Here is a 15,182-nt window from a genome sequence, read left to right as displayed (position 1 = left end):
GGACACCAGCAACAGTTGAGCTGAAAAACAGGTTGAAAACAGCCCAACTTCAACCAGCCATGGCATTGCTGGGCACCTCCAAGTATCCTCCTGGCCATTTCTCTCCTCCTGGCTGGCACTGCCTGGGTTGTGGGCTCAGTTCATGGTGAGGAGCCCTTGCCACCCCTCTCTTGGCATCTCTGTCCCATCCTCCCTCCTTCCAGGACAGCCTGTCCCCCCACCCAGTAGCATAAAACATACCCAGACCCTGATCCGCTCCAGACAGGCTTGTGGGGCAACTGCTGCAGCATCTGGCTCTTCCTTTTTTAAGCTTCCCACCCTGAGAGTCACTTTGCAAATCACGCTGAGGCTCTGGGGAAGGATGGGGGCTCCAGGCAGTCTGGAGCACCGACCAGCGTCTCCCAAGAGAGGGGGAATTTGGCAGCTTCTTCAGGAGACAGCAAGAGCCTTACTGGGAGCTCCTGCAGGCAGTGCTGAGGTCTGATTTTCAGCCCTCCTCGAAGGTGACTGGAGCAGAGCAGTACTGTGAATGCTTAAAGCACCACGAAAAATCACCAGGTGCAAAAAAACCACCAAAAAAAGACCGCGAGAAAGAAGAACAGGATGTGAGAAGTCATTTCACCCCGATGACCCGGGAAAGTCCTGATACGACACTAAGAAAAATACCTCAGGATTCAGCATCTTGTTTAAAACACAAATGAGAACCAAAATAAACCTCAAACCCCTGTGCCTGGTGTAATTAGCAGAATGTGCTTCCAACACTCTAGATCTCTTATCTCTTTACTTACCTGGGGTAGTTTGGACAGGTAAGTCAGCCCTGGCAAGTTCCCCTGCAGTTTCTCAGGGGCTCACCCAGTGGTTCAGCAGATGGATTATTCCCAGGGAAGTGGGTGTAAGGCTCTGCACACTTCCAGCCATTCACAAACAGAGGGAGCAGTCAGCCAGCCCTTGCTTGGTCAAATGCTCAGTGCCAGCATTACCACAGACAGATCTCACAGATCTCTGCCAGCAAGGGCCTGTGCACAGGAAGAGTTAAGATCCTGGAAGTGGGATAACTGACCATGGCTTGCCCCAGCAGCCCATGCCACGGAGAGGAGATGAGCTGTCAGACCACAAGCCTCTGCTTTTCACTGAGCTGGCAGCAGGCAAAAGGCCTGAAGAGAAGTGGACCCCTTCCTCCCACACCAGTAAGGTGCAAACACAGCCCTCCTTCAGCTCCAGCTGCTCACTGATGGGAGCTGAAATCCAGGGCTGCAAGATGCACACAAATTTCAGCCCTGTCAGAGAACAGCCATGGTGAAATCCAGTGGCATTTCAGCTCTGCGTCAGCATTTAGCCTGACAAATGGCCTGGACACCTGATTTTGGCAGAGAATTCATGAGGTCTCAGCCACACCCAATGAATGTAGTGGTCTCCTCCTTGAAGGGGAAGAGCTTTGAACACAGAGCGGAGTTCCACTCTATGTTTACTGCCTACTTTAAACTAAATAAGTGTTTACAAGTCCCCTTGTAATTCACTTGGTCCCTCTCAAAGCTGTTTTTAAGCCTAACCCAAAATACCACAAATCACTATTAATTTTCTCCAACCTTCAGAACCTCAACCTGTCTGATTTCTCCAGTGGTTCAGGGAAGACTGGTAGGCAGGGACTATATTTCAAGTGGGGAATGAAAGGAGTGGAAAGCAGAGGAGAAGCCTTTTCATCCACTGCACTGGATACACAGGCACAAACCTCTGTCTTCCTGGGGAGAAGACCCTTGTATAAAGTCCTCTGGGACAGAGAGGCTCCTAGATAAGGCAGACCTGAGCACAGGAGATGTCTTGGACACACAGAGGTGAATTAGGGTCTGTACCTGACTCCGTTAGATGCAGACAGTCCTGTGCTGGGGCCCCCAGCTTGCTGCAAAGCCAAGGTGCTCTGTGCATTGAGTCTTGGTGTTGACCTCGCTCCAGTCAAAGTCGGTTTGTTATAGGGCACGAAGCCGACGCTGGAAGAACTTACTGACGCTGTCCTACCGGGAACCTGATGAGCAGCGGAAGAGTTGGGAAAGTTTGTCATGGAGTGGCGGTAGCGTGTGGTGATGGGACCAGTCCCGCTGTTGGGCCAGCACTGCTGGCAAGAACAACCCACCCCCGTGTGAAGGGGTGCCGGGGAGGTCGTCACCGGGTACGGGGCGTCCAAGCGCCTCTGGACGCTGCGGCGGAACCGCGTGGTCTTGTTGGTCTGGACTTGAGCCACGAAGTCAACCTCGTAGTTGTAGCCCAAGGGTCCCAGGTCCACTCGCTGGTGGTTGGTGGCACGGGCCTGCTCCAGGAACACGCAGACGTTCATCTCGTACGGGGACCACCCGCCTTCGTCGTTCTGCCACTCCCAGACGATGCCCTGCCCCGCGGCGGAGTCCCCCGGGAAGACGTGCCTGCGGACAGCCCGCATCGTCCCTGCGTGGGGAGAGGGGGAATAAACACAGTCATCCTGAGAGAGGAGGATTAAGGAGGATTTGTTTCTGCACAGATCTGTGGCGCCTACAAGAGGGTGGTCTTCCTCACCTCTCCCTCAGCAGGAGCACTAACAGAGCTTCTCCTCCCGACAGGGCTGGGTTTGGTCGTGAAGCTCAGAGAAACGCAATACCCTCGAGATCCCTGTCCCTCTGCCAAATCTGACTGTGGGCTGGCAACAGGTTCAAAAGCTGCTGGGAGGAAGGGTGGGAAAGGAGGGAAGGAGAGAGGATGCAGACGCAGACACACCCGAGCACAAAGGCACAGTGATCACATATGCCTCCCTGACGTTAAAAGGAAAAAAAGTTTAAAAAAAAAAATCAGGCTGAGGCACAGATCTGGTTAAAAAAACTCCCAACTCCCACAGCCTTGACAACAGAGTAACTATAGAGACGTGACACCATCGGGAAGTGCTTTGCAGGAGCACTTAAGGGGCTGAACACCCACTTTGCTACACAAAGGTCCAGACAATTTTGGTCTTTGGAGAGTGGGTGAAGTCCCACAGGGGCAAGGACAAGGACTTTGGAAAAGGGACAGACAGGGCCAGCTTCTCTAGGCTCCTGACTGCTGGGAGATAGAGCAAGATTAGAGAGGAGAAGACAATGAAGTAACTTGAAGAGAACAGCTGTTCAGACAAAGGGAGAGAAATGGAGGCAGACACTCTACTCTTGCAAGGCTGCTCGACAGCAACAGCAGGAGCTCAAACTCCCTGGAAGTCTGGCTCTCCAGGATGACTTCACTCCTGGGTACTTCATCCCTTTCTTCAGAAAAGCAGCAGCCTAATGAGAGGGAGGGAAGCCACTCAACGGGACAGAAGCTCTGCAACCTCTGTGAAAACGCCACGGGGCAAGCAAGTCTGGGGATGCAGGAAGGTGGGAGTGAACAGGGGAGCAACGAGTTATTATGACACAGGAAGACTTCAAAGAACAGCACCAAGAGGAAAAACAAAAAAACAAATAAAGCCTCTAAAGAGGTCATGAGAGTTATGGCACCTTGTTCCAGAACCCCAGGTGAAAACAGGCACTTTACACCTAAAGCCTGAGGGGAACTGCCCCGGGATATCACTGGTGACTCTGTGGGATGCAGGCAATCCAGGCAAGCTTCACTCCCAATGAGCACATCCCAAGGAATAGCGAGGACAGCCCACGTGGGACTCCACACTGCCAAAACTCAACTGCTGCCTGTGTTCAGGTTCTGGTTGGCTGAATGCTGGAATGAGGATGTTGAGGATCTTTGCCTCACCCTGCTGTTATTTCTACCCAATAGTATCGGGATACTGTGGAAACTACTAGAGGGTGACCTTCCCAGCCTGGAATCAGTGTTAGTGGGAAGGCAGATGAAACAGCCAAAAGCAAACTCTAGCAATGACTGCTCCTATCCAGCAAGTCCTGCCAAGTTTTAGAAACACAAACCCAATGGCCTCAAAAGCTGGGTAACTTCAGAGATGAGTCCTCCTCAAACAGGAGGACTGGGGGTAAGACTGGCTGGGAATGAGACAGTGAGACACGCACTGCATTTAGAGATGAGTGCAGAGAACCTGCTCCCAGAAAAAGGGGACTGCCATGGGTAAAGCAAGATGTCAGAAATCCAGTGAGACACATCTCAAGAGGAGATTAGCAAGGCTGCCACTGCTCCACTGGCAGCTCAGAAGCAAAAAGCAGCACAGAGAGGACTCGAGGAGTTTGCAAGCAACCTGAGTTTGTAACACCCCCAAACAGCAGCAGGGACAGCTTTTAGGAGTCAACAATAAGACCAAATCCATGCACTTGGAAAACATCCCCCTTCCCCCAGGCTGGCAGGGAAACTGGCATTCCTCTCCAGGGTGGGCAAACAGCTGTGGTCAGAGGACAACCCCTGCTGCTTCCTTGCACTCACTCCCAGCTAATCTGCCTTGACCAGCAGCTGAAGCCCACAGCTAATCCTGCCCACAGGATCCCCCCACACAGCTGTCATTCCCTGCTGGAGGGGATGCTGCTCCCGTTAACACTGGCTTCCTGTTATTCTCCCTGGCTTCCTTTGAAGAGCCTATTTATCTGTCTAATAGCTAATGAGCAGAATACAACAGCCTATTTTTTGCACTGTTTAAAGATTTTTCATGGGGATGTTTCCTGCAGAGACTCTTTTCTCCAGCCCATGACAAAGTTCAGCTGGTGGCTCGCTCGGAAAGGTTCATGTTTAAGGCAGAGCCCTGCAGAGAGGAAAAGCTTTGCCTAGAACTGGGCCATGGAAAGGGGATAGGAGAGTGTTTCCAATAGTCACGTTGCAGAGCACACAGGTATTTGTGGAGGGAGGCTCACAGCCCTGGCCCCTTTGATCAGCATCCCTCTGGATCGGTGGGAAACACTGCAGGAGAGCTGTGGAGCAGGATCAGCCTTTTTGTTATTAACAATTCAAACTCAGATCTAGTCCAAGGAAAGATGAGATCATGCCAGCCAACACCATTTCCAAAATTGTGCTGGACTGTCCCCCAGACGTGACAAACTTTGAACCACCCTGCAATGGACAATATTCACTGGGTGTTTTGAGATCTTTCATAAGGCTCTAGAGAGATACAAGACCTCTAAGGAGAGACAGATGCACTCATGGAAAAGAATGTCCCATTTACACTGGGATGCATCTTTCACCCTCCCACAGGTTCTCTGCTCACCTTCACCAAAGAGTCTGGGATTGCTGCCCACATGTCAGAGCACTGGCTGAGAGGGCAAAAAGGCTGGAATGTTCCTTCACAAGTTTGGCAGGAGAAAACAGGAAAGAAACAGCTGCTGGTACCAGCTCTGGTGGTCCATAGTGTACTGCTCAAAGCCACAGCCTCAGCTGGGCTTCCAGGTGCTCAAACAGGCCACAGTGAGCACACCTGCCAAGGCATCCAGCTTAGAAAGCTCCTCACCTCACCCAGGACACCGTTACAAAAACTAATCTTAAGGTCACTAAGAATAAAACCACGGATGCAGCTGTGATGCTCACATTTGCTCCAACCACTTCCCTTTCCTGTCAGCACTGGCTGAGCGTGCAGTTGATTCAGAATATTGCTCACTTATTGCTTTAACTGGCAAGAAACCAGCACGTGTCCCTCCCTAAAGCCGGGGGGGGATGCTAGACTGCGTCCTGGGGTGATGGGAGAGGTGTTGGCAAAGGGGAAACTGATGGATGGGGAATTTTCCAGAGCAGCCATTCATTCAGGGTGTGTAATTTGGGATCTCCCTGCATTTTCCAGGGATGAAGTGCATGCATTCCATCCCTGCCCCTTTTCTAAGCTCCAGCTGCTCAAGCACATCTGGAGCAAAAGAGGGCAGGAGTCATCTCGGCAAATTCTGAGCTGTACCCCCAGCGAGCCAAGGAGAGAGGAGGATGGAAATCAGGTCTCAATCCTGCTATTAAGCCCATTCCTTCCTCCCTGGGAGGAAGCAAGCCAGGCTCGCACAGCACAAGTGCAGGGAATATTCTGCTGCAGCATTTCGGTGTTGTGTGGGGGCTGCAGGCTCTCACAAGCAGCTTGTGTGGGGCAGCATGCCAAGGTAAAGCAGCTGGCACTCCAGTTCCAGAGGGAACAAGGGATTCAAGCAGGACGGTTGGAATCGTAAAAAGGCCTTTTTTACGCAAGTGGTCTCAAATGGTTGTGGGTGGGGGGAGTTTCCAGCTCTGAGGGCTCTAGCTCACGAGCTGTGAGCTCTGGGGGTCCTGTGATGATGTTCCTTAAGGGAACCCTGCTGCCTGCACCCAGCTCCACACATTTTCCCACTCTGGGCAGCACCAGAAGAGCAGCAGTTGTGCCACCCCTCAAAGAACTGCCCAGCATGGCAGCAGACAGCACAGCTCTGTAGGGCTGTCCCACACAGAACGAGGCCCCCTTACCCCTGAGCACACAAGCAAAACCCCAGCACGGGCAGGGAAGCTCCCTTACCTGTATCCTGCCGGAACTGCGTCAGGCTTGGAATGTCGATGACGTAGGGAGCCAGGACGGGATCCGCGTGTCCCAAAGGGATGCTGCTGACAAGCCCCGACCCCGAACGCCGGCCCTTCTGCTGAGAGGCCTGAATAACCTGCTCAATGTAGCTGCAGACATTCCCTCGGTACGGCCTCCACCTGCCAAATTCATCCTGCCATTCCCACACCGCCACTGCCGTGGAGTTGCTGCCGTGCCCCGGGGCAGGACCGGGGAGTCCGGATGGCCCGGCTGAACTGCTTCCCGCTCCCTGAGCTGCTGCCATGTTCCTCCCTGAGCTCTGGGTACGACTGGAAGTGGCAGCTGCGCTGGCTGGCCTTACACCATTTTCTCCTGAGGACCTGCAGCGAGAAACAAAGAAAGCACACAGAGCTGAGAATGATGCCCCAAATCCCCCCATCCTTCATCCAAACCACACAAGTCATTTGAGAGGGAAACAAGCTCTGACTTTCACAGAGGATGCGTTTAGGAGAATACAGAGCAGCAGACTGGCCCCAAAACCCTCTGGCTGAGGGTGAGTGAGGCACCATCATCCGCTCCCTGCCAGTGCTGGCAACTTTTCTTGCTTATTTTGTGGCACCAAATACCACCTGAGTCACCAGAGCTCTGTACCAAACCACCCCTGAGCCATTGCTGATCGTGTCAGGGAGACCTGTAAGCCCTGACTGAGTTCAGACAGACACTCACTAGCCAGGAATGTGCCAAGGCAAGAGGCCACTCCACCCTCTTCCCCATCCATGCTCAGCACCGCTCCTGGCAGTGTTGTGCTCCAACCACCCTGTCATGAGCTGCCAAATGCTCCCCAAACACTTGTGCACAGAAATTACTTGGTTACACAAGTGGTTCCCACGCTCTTCTCACTGATCTGAACTCCAGGGCTCCACCATCAGCTCCATTCAGGCTTCTGGCAACTCAGCTTTGATCCAGGATCAGTCCCATGACTCTTTCTGTGTAGCACTGTACGTGCACACAAAGCCAGAAGACAATCCTTCATGTGTGAGTTTGCAAATCACAGCACGTACACTTATAGCTGAGTGTCATTCCAGCAAAAAATGGATGGGAAGGAGTACAGGAACACTAGGAGGAAAACAGGGTGCTGAGGGCAGTGATTTAGTAGCTCCTCAAGATCAGAACTGCAGCTTCTCAGGTTGGAAAACAAGGAACAGTCTGCATCAAGGACTCAAGCCAGAGATTTAAGCCCTTAAGAGATGATTTGGGAAAGAATAGAGAGCATGGTAGGAGCCCTAAGACATCCAGAGAAAGACACAAAGGCCAGTGAATAAATTTCAACAACAAGAGATCACCACTCTTAGCCTCCAAGGGATGTAAAAAAGCAGACCCAAAGCCATCACATGGTCACCAAGCTGCCTAAAAGACAACAGAGATCTGATATTTGGCATTCCTTGTCCATTGTGTCATTCCTAGGAACCCTGTCCAGACCATCTGGACACACATCTGTCCGAATGCTGGACAGACATTGTAGATCACCACGCTGGTGCTCGTGTGTAGGTGGGTATGGCTGTGAATGAGTGAAATTCATTTTGTTTTAAAATAAAGTCGCCTTCTCTCTCCTCAGGTCTCACGTCACTGATTGCTCGCTTAACTCCCAGCAGTCAGCAGGGAGCTGTGAGCTTCCTTCCCATCAAATGGAAAAGTTCAGGTCTCCCAAGAGGCAGAGCAGCAGTGGGTGGCTTCCACTGGAGGATGCCATCTGCACAGAGAATGACATCCCTGCCGGATGGGGGAAGATCCCACGCTCCGTGGAGCGTCCCATCCATCATGCCCGTGTGGCTCGTTGGCTCAAAAAAGACACAGAAGAAGAGCGAGAGCAGAACAGACACACCCACACGTCTGCATTTATAAGAGGAAAGCAACACTTTCTCCAGGAATTCGGTGTAAATTAGTTCATGAGCCGCTCAGAGATTTTTACACCACACCCCCAGCTCAACTGGTGCTGGTGACAAAGCGCTCCAGAGCACCAAGACCCAAGCCTGGTCTCTGCTACCAACCTTTTCCTTGTAAGCCATTCTCCCCCAACACACCAAGGACAGCTATTTTGCTGCTCCAACCAGCAAATTAAGGCTTAAGGTATCAAATCCAACACCTGCCTCTGACACTTCTTTTTATGGTAGGTTTCACACCAACACTTCTCCACCTCAGGGACCACCAGCACGCCTGTGCTCAGCTTGGTCTAGAGTGAGGCAAAGCCAGGCTGCAGGATTTTCTGTCCCACCCACCTGAACCCCAAATACAGAACCAACACCTTTCCTTCCCCCCCAAAGTTGCTGCCCAGTATTCATCAGCACACCCTGCAGCCACAGGCAGAGCAGAGGGAGGCCACAAGGAGGGAGCTGATTCGTTTTCCTTTCACTTCTGAAACACAGCAGCAGGAAATCGAAACAAGAAGACATTCCAGAAAAAAAAACCACTTCCTGCCTGTGCCACAGGGATAACGCTGGGATAACAGCTGGGTGCCAACAGCCTGTTGCTCACCCCTGGGATGGCAGTGATGCTTTGAATCCTGGACCACGCGCGGGGGTACCCGGACCGGCTGCACGTGAGCGTCGCGTGTTCCAACATCCACTTCCCCATCAGGATGGAAAAATATTTCCTGTGCTGGGACTGCTGGTCCAGAGGAGGAGCGAGGGGCGTATTTCAGCCTCCTGCCAGTTCCCGCTGAACGCTGCTTGAGCCAGCAGCTGTTTGCACGGATTGGGAAGCGAGGAATGTGGGAGAGCCTCAGTAAGCCAAAATTACGTGAGTCCCCGAGTTAAGGCAAACAAGGGTAAGAAAAGGCCTAAAATTGCAGTTCCTGAGTCCTCCCTGAGAATTCAGGAGCACACAAATATTAAAAGTTGAGAAATTCAATACTGGAGCTGCTCATACACCACCCCCTTGGACTGCCCTGGGCATAACGCCATGGCAGAAAGGGTTTGAGGCAGAGCAGGATGTGGTTTGGGATGTGTTACACACCTCACCTCACATCTTTGCTAAAATTCCATGGACTAGAAAAGTTCACCTTGGCTTTTAAAAATGCCTTGAAAAGCTGAAATTCACACCAGCCCTAAAAGCTCTGTTTATTCAGCAAACAGTCCTGGCTCCAGTCAGAAATCCTACGGCCCGACTTGCCTCAAGTGAAAACTAAACCCTGTGCAAACTTAAATATTCCGGCCAGCTGCCCTTCACTTCAGAGGTAATTTGTAACATGGGCTCAGAGCTTGAGTTTGGATTTGTTTGGCTGGAACTTTACACCCTGCACAACCTCTGAAACATTTGCCCACATGGCTTTAATCGGGGACTTGGACAGGAAAAGAACTGGGTGCATTTCAACTGTGTTTCCCAACAGCTTCACTCCCTGCTCCTCAAACTCTAACAAATGGTGCTGAGAAAGCAGGGAAAGGGAATTCAAGCCTTTGAAAGCCCTGTTTAATTCTGTTCTACTTCCAGAAAGCAGAATTTTCTTTCGCTTTAAATGCAGGATCTTAAAATTCACAGGTCTGAGAATGATTTCTAAAAATGCCAAGTCCCTTTTTAAGTTTTCTGAACTGAAATTGCCAGCGCTGATAAAAGTTTAAATGAAATGTGAGCTTGTACCTGGAAATGAAAAGGAGCCTCGGGAGCTCTCGAGCTGGGCTGAATTAAAAATAAAAATCACCAGATTGGTAGAATTCAGACTTTTCAGCAGGTTGCTCAGAAAAGAGGGTGCCCAGCAGGGATTTGTTAACACCACTTTGAGAGACAGGACTGGGAGGGCAAGAAAGATCCCATGGGAAGAGATTACACAGGGATTAGAGGAGCACATAAAGCACAGGGAGGCCACAGGACTGCAATAAGACATAACCCTGTGCAGAGTGCATGACTAGAGCAGCTTTACATGTGCCCTGTGCCCCTCTGACCCCAAACCACCAGCCAGAGCCGCTCCCAGCCCCTCACACCAGCTGAGCCGCACTTCTGGGTGCAGCACAACCCCAATTGTGAACACAGTGATGCAACAGGGCTGGAAGCTCTCGCCAGGTAACTCACACCTAAACAAACCTTTCCATACACGAGCTCCCGGCTCCGATCAGCAGCAACCGAAGAGTAAGAACAGAGCACGGCAGCAGAGAGGGGACCACAGCAATAACTCCCAGCACAGATTGAGCGGTCCTGCCCTCTCCCAGCCTCTGCTGATCCTCACGGCACAAGGTGGCTGGGCTGACAACCGAAAGAAGAAACAAACCCGGCTGCTCCAAACCTGGACTGCTTCCATTCAAAACAAGCTCCAAGAGAGTTCCTCTCAGAGGGGGGAAAACAGAGACGGCAACTGAGACGGAAACAAAGCGTTTGCCTGTCAGCTAAGCAGAGGGCTGGCTCCGGGCACGGATGAACAGGAAAGCTGAGGCAGCGAGAGGAGGGAAGGTACACCTGGACACGGGATCACACCAAACAAACCCTGCGTCCAACCCGCCCGCTCCAGGGTCCCTGGGGGCCCCGAGGCGCGTTATTTATCTGCGGGCAGGCCGTTGACCGGCGGGGTGCGAACGTGGCACGACCTGGAGAGCTCCTCCAACTCCCCAAGGGCTTCGGCTCGCAGCGGGATGCTCCGGGAAGGGCCGAGCCAGGTCCTGCCTGGGGGAGTCGGTGGCAGAGGCCGCCCGCCCATCCACCGTGGGGCTCCCCCGGCCCCGGGGACCCCGGCAGGACCTGCACACCCCACCGCAACCGCCCCCGGCTCCGACCCGCCCTCCCCGCTGTCCCGGGCCCGTCCTGGGCCACCGGGGGCCGGGCGGCACCTCCCGCCCCGGTAGCAGCGGAGTGGCCGCGGGGAAGGCCCCGCTGCCGGCCGTGCCCCGCTCCGAGCGGCCCGGGCAGGACGGGCCGGGCTCGGGGCAGCCGCAACGGCCCGGGGAGGCCCCTCACGGACGGCCCGGGTGGAGCGGCGCAGGGAAGGGGGTGCCGGCCCGGGGGTGCCCGTCCCGCGCTGTGCTGCCATGCCCAGCCCAGCCGCCCCGGTCCCCTCACCCGCTCGGTCCCGTCCCCCCGGTCCCCTCACCCGCTCGGGCCCCGCCGCCGCTCCCGGTGCGCGCTCCCGCCGGTTCCGCGCGTGCGCCCGCGCGGCCGCCCGGGGGCGTGTGAGGGGGCGGGGCCGGGAGAGAGAGAGGGACGTGATTGGTGTAGGCGTGTGAGTGACAGTGGGGGGTGGAGTCGTGAGAGTGAAATTGTGTGAAATTGTGTGAAATTGTGTGAAATTGTGTGATACTGAGTGTGTGTAATAGTGTGTGTGTGAAATAGTGTGTGTTAGTGTGAGAGTGTGTGATAATGTGTGTGTGATAGTGGGAGTGTGAGTGAAACAGTGTGTGATAATGTGTGTGTGATACTGAGAGTGTGTGTGTAATACTGTGTGTGATAGTGTGAGTGTGTGTGAGTGAAACAGTGTGTGATAATGTGTGTGTGATACTGAGAGTGTGTGTGATACTGAGAGTGTGTGTGAGTGAAATAGTGTGTGATAACGTGTGTGCATGAAATTGTGTGTGATAATGTGTGTGTGATACTGAGAGCGTGTGTGAGTGAAATAGTGTGTGATAACGTGTGTGCATGAAATTGTGTGTGATAATGTGCGTGTGAAATTGTGTGTGTGATAATGCGAGTGTGACAGTGAGTGTGTGTGATAATGTGTGTGTGAAACAGTGTGACAGTGAGTGTGCGATAATGTATGATAGTGTGTGTGACAGTGTGACAGCGAGTGTGTGATGATGTGTGCTTGTGAAATAGCATGTGTGATAATGCGTGAGTTTGATGTTGTGTGATAATGTGTATGTGAGATAACGTGTGGCACAGTGGGGTGTGTGACGTGATGGGGTGTGTGTGTGTGTGTGTGAGTGTATCTGGCAGCAGCCGTGCAGGAGTGTGGCGTTGGGTGTGAGTGTGATACTGTCCACGTGAGCATGTGTAGCCCTGGCTGTGTGAGACACTCTGTGTGAGCGTGGTACCCTGAGAGTGCAACAGGGTGAGTGTGACACTGTGTGAGGGTGACCACGTGTGTGACAGTGTGTGACGGGGTGCATGTGGTACATAAGAGTGCAGCCTCTAATGCAGTTTAACTGGATGCTGTGGGAGCTGCTTTCTCCACGCTGCCCCGCCCTGTGGGGATGTGGATGTGACCACCAGAGCCAGATCCAGCCTGGATCAATCAGCTGCTCAGTACAGCCCTGGGGATTTCATTTACATCCATGTAAATGCAAAGCAAAGCCCTGGAGAAGCCTGTTCCTTGTATGAGCAGTGATGAGGGTGTTAAACACAACCCTGTGTGTGCAGATCTCTCCAACAACAGAGTGCTGCTTCCTCCCAGCTGCTGCACCTCCAGCACCCCCCTTCCAAAATAGGTGTTTATTTAGGGATTCCTTTAATCCTGGAACACGTTGCAGAGAGCTGGATCACTCCTTCATACTCTGTTAGAGGTAGGTCAGACCCCACCTGGATTTTTCCCTTAATGGATGCAGAAGTCAAAATCCCACTGAGACACTGGCAGCAATGATCATAGAACCATAGAATCATTTAGGTCAGAAAAAAACCCTTAAGATCATCATAATACTTTCAAAACCAGGAAGCATTCACCAGTCCTTATCAAATGACTTTAAACCTCCCTGGACTTTACACCCAGCAACACTGATTCACCCATGACACGATACACCTGCTCCCAAAGGCTTATAAAATAAAGGACATTATTCTTGGACTGAATAGTTACAGCAAAAATAACATACAGAACCACTTTATGCTGTAGAAATGGAGAGGTATTCTAAAACTCTTCTTCCAGGGTTAAACACATGAGAATTATCTTTACAGAGCTTATACAAGGTTGGTTTTCTGCCCAAAATGTACGACACCAAGCATACAACTGCAACAGCTTTGGTGAAAACCCTCTGAAGCTGCATCCCCCCCCAACTCAGCCTTGTATGTAAATGCCCATGGATTTCTCTGTTCCAGGATGGATGAGACTGTCACATACTTGAGTTCAAAATACTCACAAAGAACTAATAATTGCCAAAAGTGATTGATAGCCTGCTCGTAATGTGTCTGCTTAAGCAATAAGATTCACATTTACAACTCAGGTGCTTAGGATTCCTGTCTCCTACGGCTGTAATTAGTAACTGGAGAGCAATGCAATGGGGTTTTTTTTCCTGAAAAATAGATAGGAATGCTTTATAAAGCCATGCTGGGAGCAGACTGCATGATCCATGTGGTTGCATGGGTGGACAGGTGTCAAATATCCTCTGGTCCTAAACAGGAAAAGGTTTCAGGAGAATCGAGGATGGTGAAGAAGGGATTCTATCGAGTCTGGCAGAAATGCAAGGCAGGGCTGGGAGATGAAGGGATGCTCCAAGTGAGGAGTCCTGGCTGGTGAGGGAGGCTGGGCGAGGTCTCTGGGCAATGCTCCAGGGCTGAAGGGTGTTGCAGATAAGGCCTGCAGGGTGGGGGAGACCAGACGTGCACTGGGTGCAGCTCCTGGGAGAAGGGAAGGGCTGTACCGTGGGGGTAAACCAGCCAGGTGGTGGCTGAGCTGTGAATGACATAGAACTGCATTGGATTTATTTTAATTTTTATTTTGGAGCAAGGATTTGTGATCTGATCTTGCATCAACGTCCCTGGAAGGCTCTGCCAGACACGACGGATGGCTGAGGTGCCTCCTCTCAGCAGCACAAATCTCCCTCAGTCACCTTTTTCCCACACCCCTCCCTCACTTGTCCTGTGTGCCACGATGGTCCAATAACCTGAAAGGGGTTAGCAGAGCTCAGGCACCACGTACAACAGGAATCTGGGGTCTGTCAGACCCCACTGCACAAATTCCTCCAATTGTTCTGTCTGAAGAACACTTGTGAAGATGCTCTCTGAGCCTGAACGTGAAACTCTGTGTCCTGCTCTCCCTAAGGACTCTATTTTTACAGGGATGTAGACCTCAAAGTCCTGATTTCCTGCTAAAATATTGGATATTCTGTTTTATATTCTTTTTACCTTAATGATCCACAGATTTTTAACACAGTCCCTTACGGATTTTTTTCCAGCTTTATCCCTTATTTCCCACGTTCTTCTTTCCCACACCCTTCTCTGCATGCTCCACAAATTAGTATACAAAGCAGGGAGTCCTCTAACATGGGATCAGCTCCTGTCTGATCCATCCACACACACTGGGGTAATCAGTCAAATATTTTTCTTCCCCCCTTTTCTTTTCCTGTAGCAGGGCTGGAAGGCTGTTGAATTAATTTCTCCATGGCTGCTCCATCTCAGGCGGTTTTGACTCAAGGTCCTACACTAATGTCTATAAAACCTGATGCTTGAGGCTCTGTTAAATTGCCAGGCTTAGCCTGGTGCTCTGGGGAATAGCCTGGCCACTTAGGAAACTGCCTGTCCAAGCTCTGCTGGGATTGCTGCAGCACTTTGAATTCACAGCCCACTCGATTTCAGATTAATTTCCCCGAGCAGACAAACACAAAGTGACAGGAATTAGGAAGAAATTCCTCTGCAGGCAGAGGATAATATGTGAAATTTCGTTTCATTTTCCTCTGCAGCAGCTGCTGCTGGTTCTTGCTGGGGACTGATCAGACAAAGCAGGGGTGGGTCTGGTGTGGGCATCCCACTCTTGCTGGGTGTGTGTGACGCCTTCTGGTCCAGGCCTTAGGATGTTTTTCTACAATTCTACCTTGAAAGGAAGACTAAACACGCTAACAGACTTTAGAGGATTTGATGTGGAATGGGGTAACAGAGTTGGGTA

General features: G+C 51.9%; 1 protein-coding gene across 4 annotated transcripts in view; it reads right to left on the bottom strand.

Moving 5' to 3' along the window:
* DTX2 (deltex E3 ubiquitin ligase 2) overlaps window positions 1–11,499 on the bottom strand; it is a 34,120-nt gene extending 22,621 nt beyond the window's left edge. For 2 of the 4 annotated variants that reach the window (XM_050321846.1, XM_050321847.1), the window contains exons 1-3: window positions 11,438–11,449; window positions 6,395–6,777; window positions 1,851–2,436 (exon numbers count right to left, since the gene is read on the bottom strand). In XM_050321846.1, coding sequence (XP_050177803.1) covers window positions 1,851–2,436; window positions 6,395–6,701 — 893 coding nt within the window. In that variant the 5' untranslated portion in view covers window positions 6,702–6,777; window positions 11,438–11,449. The other 2 variants (XM_050321845.1, XM_050321848.1) reach the window with 2 other exon arrangements.
* Between the last annotated feature and the right edge of the window lie 3,683 nt (window positions 11,500–15,182).

The sequence above is a fragment of the Myiozetetes cayanensis genome, unplaced genomic scaffold, assembly GCF_022539395.1.
Source record: "Myiozetetes cayanensis isolate MyiCay16 unplaced genomic scaffold, myiCay2020 scf27, whole genome shotgun sequence".
NCBI classification, from domain to species: Eukaryota; Metazoa; Chordata; class Aves; order Passeriformes; family Tyrannidae; genus Myiozetetes; species Myiozetetes cayanensis.
Note: the sequence above shows the minus strand (reverse complement) of the source record. Positions and strands in the feature narration are given on the sequence as shown.